At 27.2% G+C, this 23,173-nt stretch overlaps 1 protein-coding gene across 4 annotated transcripts in view; it reads right to left on the bottom strand.

The window, feature by feature from the left end:
- Window positions 1-23,173, bottom strand: part of Eip63E (cyclin dependent kinase Eip63E) — a 111,897-nt gene that overhangs the window by 80,411 nt on the left and 8,313 nt on the right. For 2 of the 4 annotated variants that reach the window (XM_043047147.3, XM_071183273.2), the window contains exons 1-2: window positions 5,666-5,823; window positions 4,195-4,272 (exon numbers count right to left, since the gene is read on the bottom strand). In XM_043047147.3, coding sequence (XP_042903081.1) covers window positions 4,195-4,272; window positions 5,666-5,687 — 100 coding nt within the window. In that variant the 5' untranslated portion in view covers window positions 5,688-5,823. Of the gene's footprint in view, window positions 1-4,194; window positions 4,273-5,665; window positions 5,824-23,173 lie in introns of those variants that run through there. The other 2 variants (XM_016048957.4, XM_043047146.3) reach the window with 1 other exon arrangement.

Here is a 23,173-nt window from a genome sequence, read left to right as displayed (position 1 = left end):
CAATTTTTTTTTGTAATATTTGAAAAATAATGCACATAATCAATAATAATTAAAATTTTAATTGATAATTCTTCGAGAAAATTGATCTTCAAATCCATTTGGATTACAATGTACAGTCAAAAAAGTAAAAATACCGAGCAGTTCCAAAAAGAGAGATGATTTAATAAATAAATTTTTATAAAAATGGGAAATGTAAATGCTCGGGTCTGCTTGGGAAATGAATTGCTCTTCCTCACCAATTTTTTAAATTAGTTATAAAGTTTGACAACAGATGACTCTACTTGACTTGTAAAACTTTGAAAAAAGATGTTTGTCACGGGATGTGAGATAATTCCCTCTGAAATATTTGCGAGAACGTCTGTTAATTTTCTTCTCAACTGTTTTTAACTGCTTAAAAATAGTGATTATTTTAAAAATATTGTTTTATTGTTTTTATCTGTTAGCAACGCTATTTGCTGAAGAGTTTTGTAGCATATTTCAAAAAATTATAAGAAAATGATATTTTTTCCAAGAAATATCATTTAAAAATTCTAACAATTTTATATCGTTCCTTTTTTTTTAAGTTGATTTTTTAAAATATCTGTCATTTTTTAAAAGGAGAGCAGTAATGAAAATGCAATTCAAACTTTTAACACCGTTTATGTGAAATAAACTCTAATTGAAAAATGAAATTCATTTTTAGGAAGCTGCATGAACCACATTGATGAATGTGAAATGTACAAGGAAATACGAATAATACTACGAAGTTTACAATATACAGCGTGTTTCAATACTTATGCCAGTTATGGATGTTTTTCTTTTTAATATTTGAGAAAATTAAGTCATAAATGCGTAAATATCAAGGCTCATAAATTAATAATTAAGAGAAAAAATTGTTAAAAAATTTTGTCTTTAGGTAGAGGAAAAGCTTAATAATTGAAAACCGGTTTATTAGATGTATAGAACTGAAAGACGTTTGCGATTCGTTAGGAATCGCTTTACTCTGGCCAAAAACTATAAGGTACATTTACATTATCGTTTCAATGTTTAAGTCATACTAAACTTATTTTACGTCATTAATGTTTTAACCCTTTGTAACTCAACAACTCTGATTTAAGAAATATTTACGCGGATGTTAGAATACATCATATTAAGCGTGTAAGAAATAATGAAAAAATTAAGACCTTAAAATTAAAAATATATTGATAAAAAGCATTTGTTGAACATCTCCAATATCGTGAAAAATAGCACAAAAATTCCAATATATTTAAAACTTCATGTGAAAAATTTTGAAATTGTTGTTTTTATGGTAACAAGGTCTCACACATCATTTTTCAATCCCTCCTTAGCCAAATATGCAATCAAGGGGATTGTTGTAAAAAAAATTGTATATCCTGCAATTATGTCGTGGAACAATTCTTGCTAAACGCATTATAATATTGGCAGCTGCACCAAGACTTGGTTTCCCCGAGTTTGCAATATTTTCTTTACCTGAATTTAGTTCGATTTTGTAGGTAAATCCACCTCATTATAGGATTGAATTTTCATGTATGTTGCAGATATGTAACGCGGAGATACAAAGGGTTAAAGAAAAAATATTTTTTGATATCTATTTTTCAATGCATACATAAAAAGTAAAGTGATTAAAAAAAGAAACTAAGCATTCTTTTTTTTTAATTTAAGCTGGTAACAAGTTTGCATTTTAAAAATTCTTCGATTCCAGGTAGCAATAATCTTTTGAAGTATTCCGGCAGTTTTAAATATAAAGTTTTCTAATTTGTTTTAAAACCAATATGAAATTCGTCTAGCATTGAGTTAAACATAGTGATTTTTCTAAGATATCCTCATGTAAAAATATTCGAAACGCGTGAGAATATTCAATCGGAAAAAAAAACTGCATTACTAAACATTTAATTTGGAAATTGATAACTGTGGCCGTTTCGAAACAAACAAAGCCATAACATTGATAATACAGTCTGTTAAATTAAACTCATTAGCTTAAATTATTTAATTTAGTTATTTGCTGCAGCACTAATAAAATGCTCTAATCAAATAATTGTAATATAATTGACAGTTACAATTTCGTTAATTAACTGCATTTGTTTCAGTAGTTAATTTGTATATATCTATTACGCTTTCCTATTAAAAGCAAGTCAATGACTAATTCAGATGATTAAATAGACGGATAATTACTCATAAACTATTTACTCCAATACACGTCCTTTAGCATGTGTCAACGAAGGGAACAAGCTCAGTCGAGAGACAAATTAGGAAAGGGGTATTGCGATTGATTAGAACTCTATTCGAATTTATCGCCCGTTCCTAATCTTCAGCATGGATTTTGACTCTGTACTCCCCAAAAGTCATCTCTTTTTTTTCTCTGAGGACCGATCTGTATTTCTTATCCCTAAGACTCACCCTTATACCAGTTCTTTTTCGTAGAAGTTTGGGGAGAAAAACGTTACATGGCGGAATTGGATCTGACATGAAATAGCTATATAAAAGAGAATTGGTATGGCATTAGATCGGATATTAAATTGTAATCGTAGCTTAGCTCAGTATATATTTGAAATGAAAGGAAACTATTGGGAAAACACATTTTTCTAAAATAAACCATTTGGTTTTAAGATTTTTAATATAGATTTACTGACAGAAAATAAGTTTTTCATTCTCCTCATGTCTTTATGTCTATTAATTATTATTTTAAAACAGCCCTTGCAAAGATTTGTTGTTGTTTTCAATTTTATGTGACTTTCATGTTTCAATATGTTCCAAATGTTAATGCAGATTTTTTTTAAAAGTAAGAGTAATGTTATTTAACAATTGACTTAAATATACTTCTATTAAATTTAAATCAGAACATAAAGTGAAAATTTTTAAATCATTGGAAGTTCTTTTTCATTATTTTCTTTTCAGTTCTTTATAAAATTATTTTCTCAGAAATTTATTGAAATATACTGCACTGATATTTTAAAACATTCTATAAGATCACAACCTCTTTAGTCTTTCATTGTATGTAAAAAGAACCCTATTATAGAAAATATGAGACTAAATACTTTGAAAAATGTATAGTGTGCAATTTAAGGTGTTCTGTAAGCAACGCTCTTGATGTATCTATTTTGAGAATCTTCATTGAATATGTAACCATTTTATTTAGGGTTACAAGACAATATTTGAGCTAGGGGAAATAATCAATATCGCAGTTTGACAAATTAAAATTGGGGAAAGAATGATAAAAACCTCTTTGAAGCTCATCAAAAACGAGAAGATTTGGTATGTGATTATTAAAAGCACCTTTAAGCTTTAATCGACAGTCAAAAAAATTTTGGTTTGGCAGACTTTGAAAGTGTTTTCCTTTTTTCCTCGCCTGAATATTGATTTGCAATTCCCAAGGTGTATACTTTTTTCATTTCACATTTTATAATGTATATAAAAATTTATGTTAAGGGTGAAAATTGCGAAGCTTCCTGTCTATACCAAATCGATAGAACTCCATCTTTTCACATCATAATTAAGAAATTTTTATAATAATAATATTTTTTTAACTCATAAGTTCTTTTAACTATAATATTTACAATTACACTTTAACAAACTACGTAAAATAGGGTATTAATTAAATTTTGTTATTTTAAATATTATTGATTTTTTAAACTTTATAAATTTGTCCTCAAATAAATGATCTCAATGGCGTAAGATTGTTAATTAAATTTTCTGAAATCGATAATATAAATACAAAACTTTAAAAACATTGTTATATGGAAATCTTTTTATCAATACAAAAGACTTCCGTCTGAATTAGAAAAAATATTATTTATTTTCGACAATAAGTATTCATCACTTTTTATTTTAATTGAATTTCCTCATAAGAAAAGAAATTGTTGTTGATTTTGAATTACTGTATTTTGTGTAGTGAATTCCACAGTAACTAATATTGATTAAAAATTGTAATGATTGAAGGAAGAAATTTATGAATCTCGTTTCAATATCTTATTTAAATTGCAGATGGAATGTATTGAATACTACTAGAAAAAGTGATACGAATGATATTGAAAAGTTATAATCTTTATGAAATGAGAAAGAATTATATAAATCTTACAAAATAATCAATTAATTTAAAAAAAATAATAGCAATGATTCTATCTTTCATACTTTATCATTATATAAGAAATAAAAAATTGATGCAACAGAAACAACAGAAACTAAAATTATACTTACAAAGACGACCAAAACCGCAACTGAGATGCTTCCTTAGTTTCTGTATGCGGGAGGACTTCTTCTCTTTTGTCGTCACCTCTAAATTAAAAAGTGAACTTCATTAATTTCTTGATAATTGCATTACCTAAGAAATTTATTGAGAGTTAAAAATGTAACTAATATAAATTCGTGTATCTATCGTTTTGTGAAACTTAAACACTCGTAACAACAATATATATGCATGCAAATTATAAATCTTAAAAATATGTAAACGAAAATTAATAATAATCAAAGTTCGTTCATCCCTTTTGAAACGAAACCATAGTTTTTAGAGTTTATATTTTGTCAAGATAATAGATTTAAACATAACAAACCCTTTTAAAATCTTATACAACGTTACATGTTTTACACATAATTATAATTCAGCAGCTTATTATCCAAATGTGAAACAATAGTAATTTAATATAATATTTTGCCATAAAATCTTAAAAATCTACCAAATAAAAAATATTAAAATAACTATATGTTTTTGAAAAAAACACTTTCCCAACAAATGATTTGAATATACAGAGTAAAAATAATGTATAATAGGCTCTTATTAATTTATAATTCGAGTTATTGATTTAACAACTTTAAAATGAATAGATTTCCATATCCCCATAAAGACATAATTACTTGATATATACAAGAAATATAATAAAGAAAACAGTGTCTTTAAATAAAATATAGAATGAGAACAATAAATTTATGGAACACACATTTTGTTTTAGATCGAATGTGACAATATGCGTACATAAAAACAAAACTGCAAGTACAACGTTGTCAGAGAATTAAGAATATTTGAATCTGATATAGAAATAAATAAATGAATAAGTAAAACGATTACAAAATAATAAATGGTTAATAAAAATGGTACAAAATAAAATTAACAATTTACGGAATTTATCTTTAACCTTGATAATATTTTAAACCTATCATAGTGATAAATAAAATCCTTAAGTACACCACTGAAAGGGTTTTAAAAGTGCCACTTCATAAAAATAATATATTATGAAACCAATCCTTTGTTTTAAAAGCTAACGTGACATCAGAAAAAGAGAAAAAAAAACTCTAATTAGAAGTCAATAAAAATTACACACATCAGTAATAATTAACGGAATTTATCTTTTAATCTTGGTATTTCTTTTAACCTAGAATAATAACTAATAAAAACCTTAAGTACACCCTTGTAAGTGTTTTAAAAATGGCGCTATATAAAATTAATATTTTATAAAACCCAACTTTTGTTTTAAAATCTAAAATGGCGTCAACTAAAACTCTTAATAAAATCCTATAAAAATTAAACAAAACAGAAATAACAATTTACAGAATTTATCTTTTACCTTGATATTATTTTAAACCTAGCATAGTAAGAAATAAAAACCTTAAGTGCATCATTGAAAGGGTTTTAAAACAGGCAAGTAATAATAAAAAAATATTTTATGAAACCTACCTTTAGTTTTAAAATCGAACATGACATCAAAGAAAACTCTAAACACAAAATTGCAAAGTACCCTAGTACAGCGTTGACGAAGTTAGAGTCATTGAGAAGGATGTCAAAAAAGATAGAATGACGAAACGCTCTTTACCGCAGTAGATGAAATGGTTGCACGAAAGCTATTTAAGTTTCTGAAAAGCGTAACATTTACATCAGCCAAAAACGTGTCTTTAGTTAAGCGAAAGTTGATAACATAACATTCAGAAGAGAAACACATTTAGTATTCAGCTGCGTTGATGTTTTTCGAAATTTGCTTTCTTTTTTCCTACTCCCCGCAGCTGAATAGACTTTTACTTCTGGTTGATGATATAGTTAGTTGAGAATCACGTGTACTTACTAGAAACAAAATGTGGACATCTTTTACTTTATCTTTTTTTTAAAAAAGATCTCATTAAAATGATAAATTAGATATTTTTAAAACTGTGTAGCAATATTTTGGCGGTTGTTATTTGACAGAAGAATAATTTGAGACGTCGATTCTTCGTTTTATTTAATCACAGAATGTTTTCGACGATTGTTTGATCGATAAATTTTTAAATGTATGATTTTTTTCAGAAACTCTTAATGTTAGTTGTTAGCATTGTTATCGGTTCCCTTTTTGAGTTTTTTTTCATCCCAAAGCTGTAAATTTTCAAAAGTTCTCTAAAATTAATTTTGAAAAAAAAATACATTCTGTATATTATTTAGCTTGGATCACTAAAAGCTTATGTTTAAAAATTTATTCAAAAATGTCTATAATTTTATGATAGTGATGATTTAATGTGTATTCATAAAATTTTTGTAGTTGTACTTCTTACAAATAGCTAAATAGAGCAATTAAAACACTTATCTAATAACATGTAGTTTTTTAACATGTTTTCTATTATATTATATTATATTATATTATATTATATTATATTATATTATATTATATTATATTATATTATATTATATTATATTATATTATATTATATTATATTATATTATATTATATTATATTATATTATATTATATTATATTATATTATGTTGTATTATTAATAATGCAATACAAACAATTGAGAGAAAGAGGTGTTAACTCTAGTCAGTTATCTGCTTGGAAAATCAACCATGTCATTCTTTCCAGATATATCAAACACGCAGACTAAATTAAACTCTCCCTAATCAATTGTAGTTTGTAAATACTCTGATAAGAATAATTTAAAAAAAATTCACATGATTTATTTATCTTAATGAAATGTTTAATTTTTATTAAAAATATGACGTTTTGAAAGTTCTATTTTTTATAGTAAATAATAAAGTTAAGAATATCTAACAAATTAGGGAAAATATTTTTAGTATTTATAATCAAAACTCAAAAAATTACTTATAGTTAGAGTTTGTACGGCTTTAAGAAACAAAATCTTTCTAATGGAAAAAAACAACAATCAAAGAAAATTACATATTTTTTTTATTAAAATTTTAATTTTTCTGAATTAAATGCTTTATTTTTTGATAAATTAAATTGCTTTTGATAGGTAATTTCTGTTGAAAAAGAAAGTTTTTATTATTAATATTTAAGAATTGAAAAATTGCTTATAGGCATGACTTGCATGGGTTTAGGAATATTCCGGAAAATTACCTCACTATATGGCAATGACATTTCTGGCAAAAGGAAACCATAATTCTGGTAATAAAAACCAAAATATTCGGTATTTAAAATTTTAATTTGGTAATTTTTCTATCCGTATGGTAATTAGCGGAAATTTTGGTTTTCAAAATTATAGTTCTTATTACCACAAATTTATTAAGAAATACAAAAATAAAATAATTTGACCGAATAAGTTGATTTTATACCATGCTCAAAAAAACTATCATGATGAATTTATCAACATTTACCACATTTATCAAGTTTTACAGTAAATATCATGAAACCATTTTTCATTGTTAATTTTACGAAAACATTGGCTTGGGTTAAAAAAAGTACTTAGTTTTTCCTAACTACTGCACTGAGAAAAATACTAGAATATGAATAATCTATTAGAACACTAAAAAGTTCGGTAATTTTCAGCAAAGCGCTTTGGTAATGATTTTGGTAAAATTAACAATAAAATATAGTTTTATAATAAATGATAAAATGTATTATATATGGTAAAATTTGGTAATTTCATCCTAATATTTTAGAGCATGACATAAAAACCATTTATTTGGTAAAATTTACTTTTAAGTTTTGTATTTTTCCCTAAATGTGTGGCAATAAGAACTATAATTTTAAGAACCAGAATTTCAGGAAAACCGTTACTATATGAATAGAAAAATTACTAAATGACTGGTTTAAATATCGTATATTTTGGTTATTATTAACGGAATTAAGTATATATAATTTTTTTTAACCAGAAATTGTCCCTACCATTCAGGACAATTATTTAACGGAATTTTTTTTTCCGTGTGTTAATAGATGATTACTCTCAAAATTTCCATTCTAGATTTTTTTACGATGAAATAAAGTATTATTTTTATTTCAATAGAAATGCTTTTTTTAATTTTATTTTTCACAAATTGAAATACGGTGTGATCAACAGAACTGAATAATGTCTTTGATTGAACAGCCGACTCAATTTTTTGGGTTTACGACTACTAATGTTCAACTCAGTAGCCTTGTAATTTTGAACCCAATCCAGAAGATAAGGGAACTCCTGGATCAAGTATTGGGAGAAATTTGCCTTCGTGGAGGACTTTCTGTTGGAACTAACCCGCACTTGCATTACACGGAGAGGAAGACCGCGAGAACCTCCCACGGTTAGCCTGACAGCACGGGGACTCTAACATATGATCCGTTTACCACTGAGGATATTTCATGTAAGCACTGTGGTCGGTGCAAACTGGATGCGGAATTCGTATCGACCAGCCATCACTGGGATTCGAACCCGGTTCACCTCATTAGAAGGCGAACGTTCTATCCCCTGAGCCATCGCGGCTCTGAATAATATCTTTGTAAAAAATTTAATTCTGGCATATCTTATATGTATATTTAAAAGTTAGCTGTTTAAAAAAATGTTAATTATGCTTCCCTGATAACGTGTATTTTGTTTGATAACACCAATTAATAATATGAAACTTCCGATCCTACGCATTTTTTATTAAAGAGATCTCTTTAACTGTCTAGACATTAGCCTATCATATTTCTATAACGAAATTTGAAAAGAAATAAAATTACAGTTAATGATAATTTGCAGAAAAAGTTTTTGAGTATTATCTTAACGAAACAGCTTCCAACCATTGACCTTTTTCTGTTCGACGAATGCCTTACTAGGAAAATAAAAAAAGAAAATAGATATTGGGTAACAAAACATTTCTTTGTATCACTTTTTCTAACCAGTCTCCAAAATTTCATTCCCGATGTCTCTCCAGTTGTCATCTTACCGTAGGCGAAAGAAAAAAAAAAAGCTGAAGGAAAATAAGTTCATTCATTCAAAAGGGTTGCCGGATTGATAGTGAAAAGTTTCCGGATAACGATTTCCGATGGCGTTGACCTCATTTCGGGAGTGAATGGCGGGAATGGATTCCCGTTCTATTTAATCTTCTCCGTTAGGGGGGTTTTTCCGGAGACTTATTGATGCTTCGACATAGACAGGCGATAAGAAAAGCTATGGAATGGGATCTGTATGTCGGGGGTGATAAAGTTTGGGCAATTGACCATCAGAGGAGTTTTCATCAACCATGGCGCTTATGTTATGCAAAATAAATGCTCTTTTTGGGAGAAATGTCAATAAAGAAGTGAAATGTTTTAAAGCCCATTTTATATTATTTCTATAGAAAAAAAAAACAGTTTTGAATTGTATTTCTTAAATTAATGACGTTATTTTAAACATTATAGTAAACCAATTTGGATAGAAATTTGCTTTACTAGAAAAAAACGTTTTTAAAAGAAATACCAATTGTAAATTACGAAAACAATATTAAATATATTGTTTTTAAATATAGTTGAATTGTAATAAAATTATTTTATTTAATAAAAATTAAAAATTCATTAAGAAGACGCTTACCACCATAGACTTTTACCAAAAGAACATCGTGTATTGAACAATTAACAATTTGTACAATTAACAATTGAATATTAACAATTTGTATTGAATTGTAGAGCTCAGATTTTATCTATTGATTAAGACAATTTTTGAATACTGATTTAATTTATGACTTTAGAATGGTTTGTATCGTAAAATTATTTATGATGCTGGGTCACGTGTGAGACAGTGTGGTAAAGTAAGGATTCATCAAAAAACATCTAGTGTTTTCTCTTTAAATTAAGGTAATTATAAAATTTTTTTTTCAGAAGCATATACTGTGGTAGGCATTTTTTTAAACTTCTAGTTATGAGAAACTCTGAAAATGTTTAACTATCATTTACATATGTTTAACGTTACTAATGCTAACTTACCAGTAACTAATGTTTAACTATCTGTTTATGATAAAATTATACGGTATGTTAGCTAAAGTTGCTGATGAATTTTCCTCTAATGTCATTATGAACTGGCAAATACTATTAATTTTATTTCAGTATATTTAGTATACTGCACTTTAATACTAAAAAGTACAATTCTAAAGCAATTTCAGAAAAAAAATAGTTAAAATGTTATAATTTAATGTGTAGAAATGCTGGTCGAAAGCGAAATTGAGTTTATAGTTTACTTTCTTCTTCAGTTGTAATTTTTAAGAAAATATTTGATCATCGTTGTTAAATTCCTTACAATTATTTTTCTTGAAATGACAAATTTTTGCTAGGGTTTAATTAATGTCATAGAATTTATTGAGTACAGTTTAATGTGTCTAAATATAACGTAAGATAAGATTATAATTTATCTCAGTAAAAATAATCAATTAAATTTAGTTCATTGCTTAATTAATTTTCCTACACTCATTCAAACAGTATAAGTACATACATGATGTAACAAAACAATAAATATGGTTTTGTAATTTGTACTTTTATAAATTTTCTTGCACGTAACAAAATTTAGTAACTTTATCATTACATCTTAGACCAGGGTATGAAAACCATTCATACGGTTAAATTTACTTTTTAGTTCTGCATTTTTCACTAAATGGGTGGAAATAGGAACTATAGTTTTGAAAACCAGATTTTCAAAAAATAGGTTATCATGTGAGTGGAAAAATTACCAAATGAATGGTTCGAATACTGTTTATTTTGTTTTTATTAACCAGAGTTAGAGTTTTTTTTAAATTAGAAATGTCATAGCCATATACAGTATCATTATTTCACCAGATTTCTTTTCTCCGTGAAGACTTTGCCCTGAATCTTTCTCCTAGATAAATTGATAAATTTTACTAATATTTTCAGATTCTGCTCTTGAATTCATATCATTTCACCCTAATCTACATTTTACTGTACAACTTTCGCTTTTTATGGTTAATCATACTGAGTGTTCCTTTTTTGTAGTTTAGCAAAAATTTGTCACAAAATATATGAACCAGCAAAAGTTTTATCATGTCCGTTAGATTTTTTTTAAATGATCCAAATTATATTTTTAAGTCTAAATCTTAAGTGTAAATCCTTAATATAAAACAGAATTCATTGAGTTTTTTTCAGGTTTTCCTCACTTTATCAATTATTTTTCACGTTAAAAGAATTATAACAAAATGTTTTAAATGACAACCGTTTCATTAAGCCGGTATTATTCTTTTTTTAAAAGAAAAACTCATAAACATATCTTATAAGTGTAAATCGCTTGCTCAGTTGAAAACAGATTTTTTTGAGTTTCCATGCTAAAAGAAATTGCAATAAAACATTTATCCCCATAAGTATTTTATTACCTTTGTTACATACTTTTCTTAAATGTTCCCCTACACAGCTTAAAATAGACCGTATTGAGTTTTTTTCTTATATGTTTAAAGAACTTTCTTAAAGGAAAAACAAGTTAAGGGGGAAAACTGAGATTCCCAAATTACTTTTTAAATACTGAAATTCTGTATACTAAGTAGAAATAGATGAATGAAATCTGTTCTGTAACATATGTTGCTTAATGGGCGAATAAAGTATTCTCCTCTTTAACGATCTGACCGACAACGACAAGGTAATGACTTTTCCTCTAAAGGTACTCAAAGGACAGGGATCAATTTGGAGTTGCTTTACGTACTTGGATATTTGTCGAGTAGACAGAACGCATAAATATTTAATCTGTTATCAGTTTTGCGTTCATAAAAGACGTTTAAAAATTTACGTAAGAATTAGTTTTGATGGAAAACTCACATTTTTAATACAAAATTGAGGCACTGTTCCATACTTTGCCTTAAACCAGTAGTTCCCAAATGGTGTTCCGCAGAACCCTAGGGTTCTGCGAAAGCGTTACAGTGATTCAGATAATTAGGAATTTTTTTTAACCAGTAATGTTTTTCAAAATCTGCAATTAAATTTATATCCAATTAATAATCCGTTACTAAATTTTTAAAATTTTCGCTCTTTTATGAAATGTTTGTAAACTAAGAAATAAAAAAAAGAATGTTTTTTCACCAATAACAAAATGAATAATGTAAAGGATATTCATTAATTGTAAATTCCATTAGTATTTCATATATAATAATAATACCCGAGTTCAACAAACTAGAAGTATTTTTCTCTGATAACCTTTCTTAAGTTTATTTTCTTCTTTTTTTGTTTTTATGTTAATGTAAACCATACTTCAGCTCAATAGTTTTAAAGTTCATACACGCATTAAAATTAAAATAAGAACTCGACTAGATGCCGCTCTGGACCTGGAAATTCAACTGCCTGACATAAAGCCTTTTAATGACTAACATTGATAAAAAGATATAAAGAAAAAATTTCATTCTTCACTCATTAACTAAATATTTTCAAAATAACTAATAAAATTTCGATCTCAAATTCTCAAAGTAATTAATAGCCTTTCGTTAATTAATAAATTCATGATTACTGATGACATGTATTCATTAAGTCTCGGAGTTCCGCCAAAAAAAGCTCGATAATTTATGATTCTACAGTTGAGAAACATTAGGAACCGCAACCCTATATCATACATTTTTTGAATGAACTATTTATAGTGCAATATTTCTTTTAGTAATATTATGCAAAAATTTTTTTGAGATTGAGATTGATTAGAAAATAATTAAGTAAGATTTAAAAATAATTAAACTTATTATCTGAAATTAATTTGATTTTAAATTTTTTGGATTGATATTAATTTAAAACCATTAATTTAACATGCGATCTAAAATTGATTTTATTTTAATTTTTGGAATTGAGATTGATTTTCAAAAAAAAAAAAAAAAATTTAGCTTATTATCTAAAATTAGTTTGATTTACATTTTTTCGGATTGAAGTTGATTTGTTAAAAAAAAATAATTTAGCTTATTATCTGAAATTAATTTTATTTTAAATTTTTTCTCATAGATATTATTTTTTGCTTTGAAAATTAGTGATTCGATTTTTTTTTCTCTTCAAAATTTTACCCACTGTAAAAAATTGTCAATAAACTTCTTTAGTGATTATAAAGGACTTAATTTATAAATCCTGTGTTTATGACTACAAAATAAACTCGATGAGAAATGATTAAATGAACGATCGCATAATTCCCTAGATAAAATATATAATATAGTTTCTTAGTGTCGTCTTCTATTCTTGACCCCATGCTGACCATAATTGCTATCCGCATCTATGTAAACAAAGCCCTTCATTGGTATTTTTTCTTTTGTTTTATCTGGAATTATTGGCAGATAGCCGTGCAAATCATTAATGAGAAAATAGCCTCCCATTACACATAATTAATTAATTTGGTGGGAAGTATACTTCCCTTAAATCTTATAAAGGGCTAATAAAAGAATAAAATTTTTTAATTATAATTGAATTTCAAACGAAAAATTGTGAAATTGCGATTAATTCATAAAGTGTAAGTATTGGGCAGCGACCTTTAATGAGCGACCTTTTTTTCGAGGAACCTCGATTTTATTATTAAAGTTCATTAAGAATGGTAAACATACACACCGAAAAGCCATTACATTATGACCACCCTGCTAATAACATGTAGGATCACCTTTAGCCCTCAAAACTGCTAGCACCCGCCGTGCCATTAATTCCACAAGGTGCTGATAGGTAGTCTGAGGTATCTGGTATCAAGCGCTCACCAACTGGTCCAGCAATTTCCTCACACTGCGAGGAGGTAGCGTGGCAGCACGAATTTGGTTTTTTACGTTGGACCACAAATGCTCTATTGGAATAAGGTCAGGGGAACTTGGGGGCCAAGACATGACTTGAAAGTCACTGGAATGTTCCTCGAACCAGTCCATGACGATTCGACCCTTATGACATGGTGCATTATCCTGTTGGTAAACACCACCCCCCGCAGGAAAAACTGTTGCCATGAATGGGTGAACCTGGTTTGCAACTATGTTCAAGTAGCTTACAGACGTCAGGGATTGTTCTATGAGGATTAAGGGACCAATCCATGACGATTCGACCGTTATGACATGGTGCATTATCCTGTTGGTAAACACCATCCCCCGCAGGAAAAACTGTTGCCATGAATGGGTGAACCTGGTTTGCAACTACGTTCAAGTAGCTTACAGACGTCAGGGATTGTTCTATGAGGATTAAGGGTCCTAATGTGCCCCATGAAAACATTGTTTCTGGGCGAGAAACCATGAAAACTTGGATGAGCCAATTATTATAGAGTGATCATAATGTAATGGCTCTTCGGTGTATATTAACCAAAGAAACACTACTAATCATTTTGAAAATATTTAATTTGAGAAATTAATATTTCTTAGTTTCATTAAAAATAATCTTATAATTAGGTTTTATGTCGGTAGAATTCATAGGTCTAGAGCGGCATCTATTCTAGCTTTAAAGTTGGTTTTTGTTTATGTAAAAGCTAAAAATTAAATAAATAAGTTAAATTATGGTTTTCTTTGCAATGAAAATACAAAAGAACTGTCATAAATATTGAGAATTGTTGTCAGAGAAGCACATTTCTTTATTGTTGAATTTGGTTATTTTCTTTGAATTGAAAATCTTGATGGAAAGTACTAGTGTAAAATTATTACTTGAAAAATAATACTGTCTTGTAAGGTTTCAATTTTCGCTAACTCTCCATTTTAATAAACATTTCTTAAGGAAATACACAAAAATAAATAATTTGTAACATTTGGAGATCCTGTGAGAGTAAGGCGCGCCTCTCTTGGTGAGTGGTGGCCATTTGGCGATGAGATGTTGAGTTGGATCCAGAAAGTGAAAATGAGAGCATTGCTTTTGAACGGTCTCTCGCTCGAGATTAATTTTTATATGTTTTCGTGTGTTGTCTGATTGTTATGTTTGTTTGCATTTGTGCGTGTTGTGAAAATGTGAACATTTAACAAATAATAGATATCCAATACTGGAATGCTTCTTTGCCACACACTACAGTCTTTTTCATTGAAATTTTTCTTGAATAATTTCATTAAAAATCGAAATATTAAATAAATAATGATTAGATCTAAATATAATTACAGATATTGAAAATCATTACTGGCTTTATAAAAAATCTTAACTCTCGAAACCTCTGTGATCTCTCTACGGAACCCTAGGGTTCCACAGAACACTTCTTAGGAAACTGGTATGTCTGGAAAAGCATATCGAATGCATGAGCATGGGAAACCAAAGTTTTAAAGAATGTTTTGCATAAATGTGACTGAATTTCATTGATAGGCAATTAATTTTATTCTTCTAAACGTTAGAGCTCATTGATATGTTAGAGTTCAGAACCTCCAAAGAAAAATGCCCAACAGCGGTATACCTGATCTGAGCAGCCATTAAAATGAGAAATTTCGTTCCCAGGAAATTACACAAATATGTCCAATATATTGCCTAATACTGGAAACAAGTTATTTCTTTTCAAGCGCTCCATTTTTAATAAAACTAAATTATTACCTGAAACGCAGCATTTTTGTTGTTGGCAGTTTTCTATAGCAATATTCATATATTGCATGGATTTTGGAACACTATTTATTTTCCTGGTCTGATTTCGTATTCCTAAGTTGCGTTGTTTGTTAAAGAATATTTAAAAACTTTCTGAAGAATTTAAATGTAAATAGAATTTAGAATATGGACGAAATATTATTATTCATAGAATAATATTTGTAAGTATAGAATAAACGCTGTTAAAAACGATGCCGCATATCAGCCACAATATATTCATCATTCAGATACATTGTAAACTTAGTTCTATAAATTAATTATCGTGTGAATTCAACTTCTTAAAACAGAGTTTAGAGATATTATAATACATTTTATATATTCACTGAAAAAAAATATGATCAAAATTACGAGACCATTGTAAAATTGTAAAATTTACCGTGGTTTTTTCTCTATCACCAGAAAGCTCGGTTATTTTTATCGAAGCGCTTTGGTAATGATATCGGTAAAATTAACAATAAAAATACGATTTAATACGGTTAAAATTTGGTTAATGTAGTAAAATTTGTTAATTAACTCATTAAACCTTAGAGCATGGCATAAAAATCATTTATTCGGTCAAATTTACTTTTCAATTTTGCCTTTTTTATTAAATGTGTGGTTATAAGAACTAAAATTTTTAAAATCTGCATTTCCAGTGAACCGTTGAACGAAAAAATTACAAATCAGTGAACGGAATAATGGCAAAATGAATACCGTAAATTTTGGTTTTATTAATGGTTATGGTAATAATCAGAATTATGTTTTTATTTATTTTATTAAAAATGTCATCACCATAAATTGCGTTAATTTTAGCAGACTTATTCTCTCTGTGTTAATTTAGAATATTTAGAATTATTATATTAAAAACAATATTTAAAACCCTTATTTAACATTATATGCATTTCCTTAAAATATATAAACATTATATCGTGTCATGTGTGTTATTTAAAATTCGCACAAGGTTGTTTATTGAATTTTCTGCCAAAAGTCTTTAAAAAAAGCTAATATCGAAAATCTTTTGTCATTTCTTTTTCTCTCTGCACCATAATTTATATCGCGTTCCAACAAGACACTTTCGAAATTACAATGCATTATCATTAAATTTAACGCAAAAAGCTGATTAAACACAAGGCGCAGTTGACAAAAAAGTACATCTTTTTGCAACTGAACATTAATCTTAATATTATCATATTACTAAGACAACATTTTCAGCACTCTGACGTAATAACGCTAAATATTATGTTAACGCGATACAGCTATAAATTGGGCATTGAACAATTCATTTTCTCTGTACGACGTCGTAGATGCGGTTGCCATGGAAACGTCCCTTCTATCTTTGCTTTCCCCTTTCAACACCCGTCGTCTACGGCGATAAAATATACGATCGCATCGCAATGGCTATGCTTACTTCTATTTAGAAAAGGAACGTCAAAATAGTTCACCGTTCGGAATTTAAAATTTTCAAATTTACAATGCCGCGAAGAATTGGAGATGTTGTTCACGTATTGTACAATAACAAGGGAGCTTTTTTTATTTATTATTCTAGACTTATTTTGTGCGTTCGCCAAAACAGGGTAAAATCAATAGGCCATTGCACTATATCTGTGATGGTTTATTTGTTTTTGAAGATTCAAAGCATTTTTGCGCTGATACGAACTTAGCATATATACATTGTATACTTATTGTATTTTGGTATACTTAAATATAATATAATGCCATATATCATCCAACTATTTAAAAAGTCTTCAATTATTTTTACCCTTACTAATTTCAAGTTTGTTTGACAAGGCACATCAATGTCATACAATAGTTTTACTAATATTTTTTCATATATTATCATACTATGACATCACATGTATTCATACTATCATTACATAGGTATATTTTCATACTATTATTATATAATTTTAATTTTACGCAATGTTTTTTCCTTACATCAATACATTAGCAGAATTTATTAACAATATTTTTAAAATACTCCTTTTTAAAATATTAAAAAAAATATTTATTGTATTTAGTAGTATTTTTATAAATATACACTATTTCTTTGAAATATACTATCAAGAAAGGGAGAAATTCTTAAATATTTCAGGATTATATATGATATATATGATTATATGTGGTTATATATGATATGATAAGCATTGAATAAAAATATGTAAGCAAGTTTTAAAAATTATCCCAAAACTTTTTTAAAATTTTAGAAATTGCCAAGGCTTGTGGTTGCAAAAAATAATAAATTTACGACGCTTTTACTTTACTTAATTAATTTTTACTTTGCAAAAAAAACTAAAGAAAAAGTTATAATAATAATAATCGCAATAAGAGAAAGAAAAATTAATAATTTTAAAAAAACTTTAAAAAAAAAGGTATACGAAGTGCTGGAATTAGAAGACTTACGGGTACACTTGGCAGGAAATACTCATATATTGACTGAAAATAATAATTAAAACAGCATTAAAATTGACATAAATACTTGAGAAACTGAGGTTTGCATCACTAACATTTTAAAATCAGAACATTTCATAAACATTTCTTGAAAAATGTACAACATTTCCTATTTCTTATCTTTTTAATATTTTCAGTTCTGAGAAGGCGCATATGTTGGCAATTTCAGTGATTTTGTCATTTTTTTTGTATCGAGGTTTTAGAATCTTTAAATAAAAATAGATTTCTTTTAATAAAGAAAAATGTTTCAACAGAAATTATCTTTTCTTATAAATCCGAAATTTTAATAAAATTATTTTACATTCGTATTAAAGTTCGGTTTTTCAGTGTAGATGTAAAAAAAAAAATTTTTTTACAGACATTTGAGTTATATTTTAATATATCTTCATTTGTAATAATTTTATGTTTCAAAATATTTTTTTAAAAAATAAATATATAAATAGAATAATTATATATATAAATATATATAGAATAATATATATAAATATATATATAGAATAATATATATAAATATACATATAGAATAAGTAAATATATAAATTAAAATAACTGATGATTGATGGTATAAGTTATGCATTTTTTACAAAATATAAATCTCCAGACACGTATTTTGACAAGACATACTCTTTAATTTTAAATAAAAATAATAGAATTATAATAAAATTCCTCGAAAACATTTAAAGTTACATAAAAGTTTATTTTATAAATTGAATGACTACTAGGAGGGAAATGAAATTTATTAAAAACTGAAGATGCGAACTAGAAAACGATAAACTTGAATTCGGGAGGAAAAGAAAGTCATTTCTACATCAATACGTGTTCCGAATATTTTCATTTTCTACTTCACTTTTGCAGTAAAAACGTCCTTTACAAAAAAAACTGTATAAATATACTTATTTATTGGAATAAAATGGTTTGTCTATGAGCATTAAAGGCAACAAATTGATGGAATCCAAAAATGAATAAATAAAATACATAATCAAATAAACATGAAGTTATAAGGAAATATATTTTGAACACGAATGAAGATAATGCATTTTCAATAGATTTTGTTTCTATATTTGAATTAGTAATGATATATTTCATGCATTTATGATTAAATACAAAATATTCTTAGACACTCTGAGAAAAAAGTGTGACCAGAACTACCAGAATATGGTAAAATTTACAGCGTTTTTTTAATATGTGCATCGAAAAGCTTACTAATCTTTACTGACGCACTTTGATAATGAATTTTGGTAAAATTAATAATAAAATATGGTTTCATAATATGCACAAAAATTTGATAATTTTATCACGATACTTTAGAAGCATTGCATAAAAACCATTTATTACTTTTCAAATTTGTAATTTTTACTAAATGCGTGGTAATGAAGAACTATTGTAAAAACGGAAACTTTAGAAGTATAGCATAAAACCATTTATTACTTTTCAAATTTGTATTTTTTACTAAATGTGTGGTAATGAAGAACTATTGTAAAAACGGAAACTTTAGAAGTATAACATAAAAACCATTTATTACTTTTCAAATTTGTATTTTTTACTAAACGTGTGGTAATGAAGAACTATTGTAAAAACGCAAACTTTAGAAGTATAGCATAAAAACCATTTATTACTTTTCAAGTTTGTATTTTTTACTAAATGTGTTATAATGAAGAACTACAATTGTAAAAGCGGAATATTAACGAAAAAGTTACCAAATGAGTGGTTTAAATATGATATATTTAGGATTTTGCTACCAGAATTACGTTTTTTTAAAAGTTAAACTTATTTTTCACTTTTTTTTTAAACCAGAAATGTCATTATTATACGGTATAGTAATTATCTCCAGCTTTTTTCTCCGTGCATATAACTACTTCTCGTATATTTTGATATTTACCATATTTTCCGTTAAAATTGCAAAATAATTTTAATGAATGTTAATGTCCATAATTAAACCTACTGTTCTCAAAAGATGTTCCACAGAGCTCTTGGGTTCCGTAGAACCGTCAAAAAGGTTCCTCGACTTAGCTCTTTTACGTTCATAACTACAATTAATTGTTTTAATGTTCATAAATGCAATAAATTGTTTAATCTATCAGAACACTACAAGCCTTTGGTATTTATTCTGATGAAATTAATAACAAAATATTGTTTTATAATATGTGATAAAAATTTGGTAAACGTGGCAAAAATTGGTAATTTTATCATGATACCTTAGAGCATAATTTTTTAATTTTATTTTGGTTCAGCATCCACTTTGAAAGACAAAAATTTTTCGACACCCTCGAAGAGTAAAATATTTTTTTCATTCATTTTCTTTATCGTTTAACATTTTTGATATGATATACTAGAATCATGCCGTTTGTTTTTAAAATAAATACTTTCCAAACAAGTTGTCCTATAATGATTTTTTAACCAAGTTAAGGCTTGTTAAACCTTAAAATTTAAATGCTTTAAAAAAACAACAGAAAAATTCAATGATTTTTTACAAATTAAAAATAACAGTTTGTATTTTTGAAAATAAAAAAAGTCTTCTCAGATTTTTAAGTGCTAAAACGTAGAATATCAATATTTATGTGGAACATCGAGCAAAGTAAGAGTTTCTCTTTTTTCATAGTAAAATGGGTTAATACTCTTTTACTTAATTGATATATCAAGAACTGCTTAAATCTAATAATTTTATAAATATTGTAAATGTATAAAGTTGGAAATTGTAACTGATTTTTTGATATAAAATTTTCAAAAAAAATATCAATTTTAACGTATACAAAGTGTACTTATTTTTTAAAATTTCTTCTGCAAATTCTTACTTATTAGAAAACTAGAACTCTCCACCTCCCACGATGGAAACCTGAGCCTTAGAGGATAGCATAAAAGTCAGTTATTCGATTAATTTTACTTTTAAGTTTTTGTATTTTTTATTAAGTGTAGGGTAATAAGAACTGTAATTTTCAAAACCAGAAATTCCAGTAAATCGTTACTATATGAACGGAAAAATTACCAAATGAATGAATGATTTAAATACCATATATTTTGATCTTATTAACCAGAATTATGTTTTTTTTAAAACAGAACTATGGTTTATTTAAAATAAAATACTTCAAAAAATAATTAACTCTTTTTATTTAAAAAAAATATTAAAAAGGCGGAAAACAAAATAATCAAAAAATATAATCACTTCATCAGAAATTTGCTTTGAAAAAATTGTTTTAAATATTTTTATATTTAAACAATATCTTGTATTTGTTTTTAAGCAATATCTTGCATTTGGAATGATTAAAACATTTTGGTGATTTTTTTGAAGTTTACTGTTTGCAAACTGCCTGGAGCATTTTTAGAGATTTTTTTTTCTCACAATGATGCCACTCAGAATTCTTTAAAAAAAGTTTTTATTTTTTTTCACCGAATAAGCGCAACTACATTATCATTAATGTCGGTTCCTTTTCCTGTTTTTCCTTTCTTTTTTTATTTTTGTTTATAGTTTCTCAACTTATAAAAAGATTCTCTTTTAACGAAATGGGCCACTGATTTTTCTCAAATACGCTTAAGTTCTTTAACGGCTTTCGAAGGTCTGTCTAAAGAGTCTGTTACGTTTTATCGATAAAACTGTTTTTTTTCCTTCTCGCCAGAGTGTTACAAAAAGAAAAAAAGAAACAGTTAGTGCTAGCCAGTATGAGTAAGGTAAACGGGAAAAAAACGGATACAAAAAAAATCCCTTCCCTACCGGATCTTTCCCCTGGCTCGTTAGTTTCCGGAAGTGAACGCATGATGACTTCCGGAGAATTCCGATATGTTTATGAAGCACCTCCGCCAATTTTAGAACTATCGTAGTTCGTGGAAAATGTCATGTCTACTTTCAAGAGAATGTTACTTATGGGAGAAAAAAAATTTGAATGATAAAAAATATTTGAGGCACGTTTCTTTTAACAAAGCAAAGGGTAACATTTTAAAGTTAACAATTCTAGCCCCAAGTATGTGACATTTTGCGAAAGTTAGAAGGATATCTTTGAATTTATTTTAAAAAGTAAAATATCAGCCGTCACATTAATTCATCAACCCTGCTTTTCATCAAGTTTCGTAACGGCACTTTTTTTTATTATGCATTATAATTCAAAACAAGCAGATTTGCAAGTCTTGATGATTTCTTTTTATTCAAAATTTCTTTAGAAAAAGTTTGTTATAGTGTCCGAAAATAGGTTTTAAGTCCAATAATTAAGAAATTACGTTCAGCCATGCCAACTTTTTTAGTTAAGTTGTGACTATAAAGTTCAAAATTAAAATATTTCTATACAGTTGCCCAAAATAATAAAAATTATTAATAATATATTATCTATTAATTGAATAGTCATGTATTCAAATCCAAGTTTGGTGGTACGAGGTGCCAATCGTAAACATGATAGACATTAAATCTGCAGTCCTTATTTTAAAGTAAAGTACGAAATCAGACGCCAAATTATACATTCTCAAAGTACACACAACTTTTTTTTGACAAATTTGGAATCCTGATTAAAAATATACAGAGGAACAATCTTGAAATTGTGGATCCAATAACATGGTCACGAAAGTTTCTTAAAGATTAGATCCTCATTGCTACTTTTGCCTCTTGCGTGTTACGCCATCTCAAATAATTTATTTCTTAGGAACTAGTTAAGAAACAATTCTTTTCAAATGTTTTTGTTTAAATGTGGAAGATGGTGTAAAAAATTGCATTCCTCTTAAAATAATTTTTTTGTCATTAATATATTAATTAAAGATTATTAAAAAAATATTTCGTGCATGAATAAACGAATTTTAAAATGGTGTGCAAAAAAATTCGATTTGCCTAAGAATTGACCGAAATATTGCGCAGTAAACAAAAAGCGAAATTAACATTATAGGGGCCGGCATTACAACCGCTTTTTCTGACAAAAATATTGGGAATGTAATTTTCAGATTTCAGTTATTGAGGGCTGTTCCATTTTTAGGGTAAGAAATCCAAATCCGTCGGAAAACAATGATGTTTATTTATAGAAAGTAGATTTCTTCTGATTTCGTAACTTAAAATTATCGTCTTCTCTAATTAATAAGCATATTTAAGATTGAACTCTCGAATCATTAAGGGAAGCAAGACGTTTT

The sequence above is a fragment of the Parasteatoda tepidariorum genome, chromosome 3 (assembly GCF_982258835.1).
Source record: "Parasteatoda tepidariorum strain Cologne lab strain chromosome 3, Ptep-v5.0, whole genome shotgun sequence".
NCBI classification, from domain to species: Eukaryota; Metazoa; Arthropoda; class Arachnida; order Araneae; family Theridiidae; genus Parasteatoda; species Parasteatoda tepidariorum.
The sequence above is the reverse complement of the archived record's forward strand: the minus strand, read 5'-3'. Positions and strand labels throughout refer to the sequence as shown.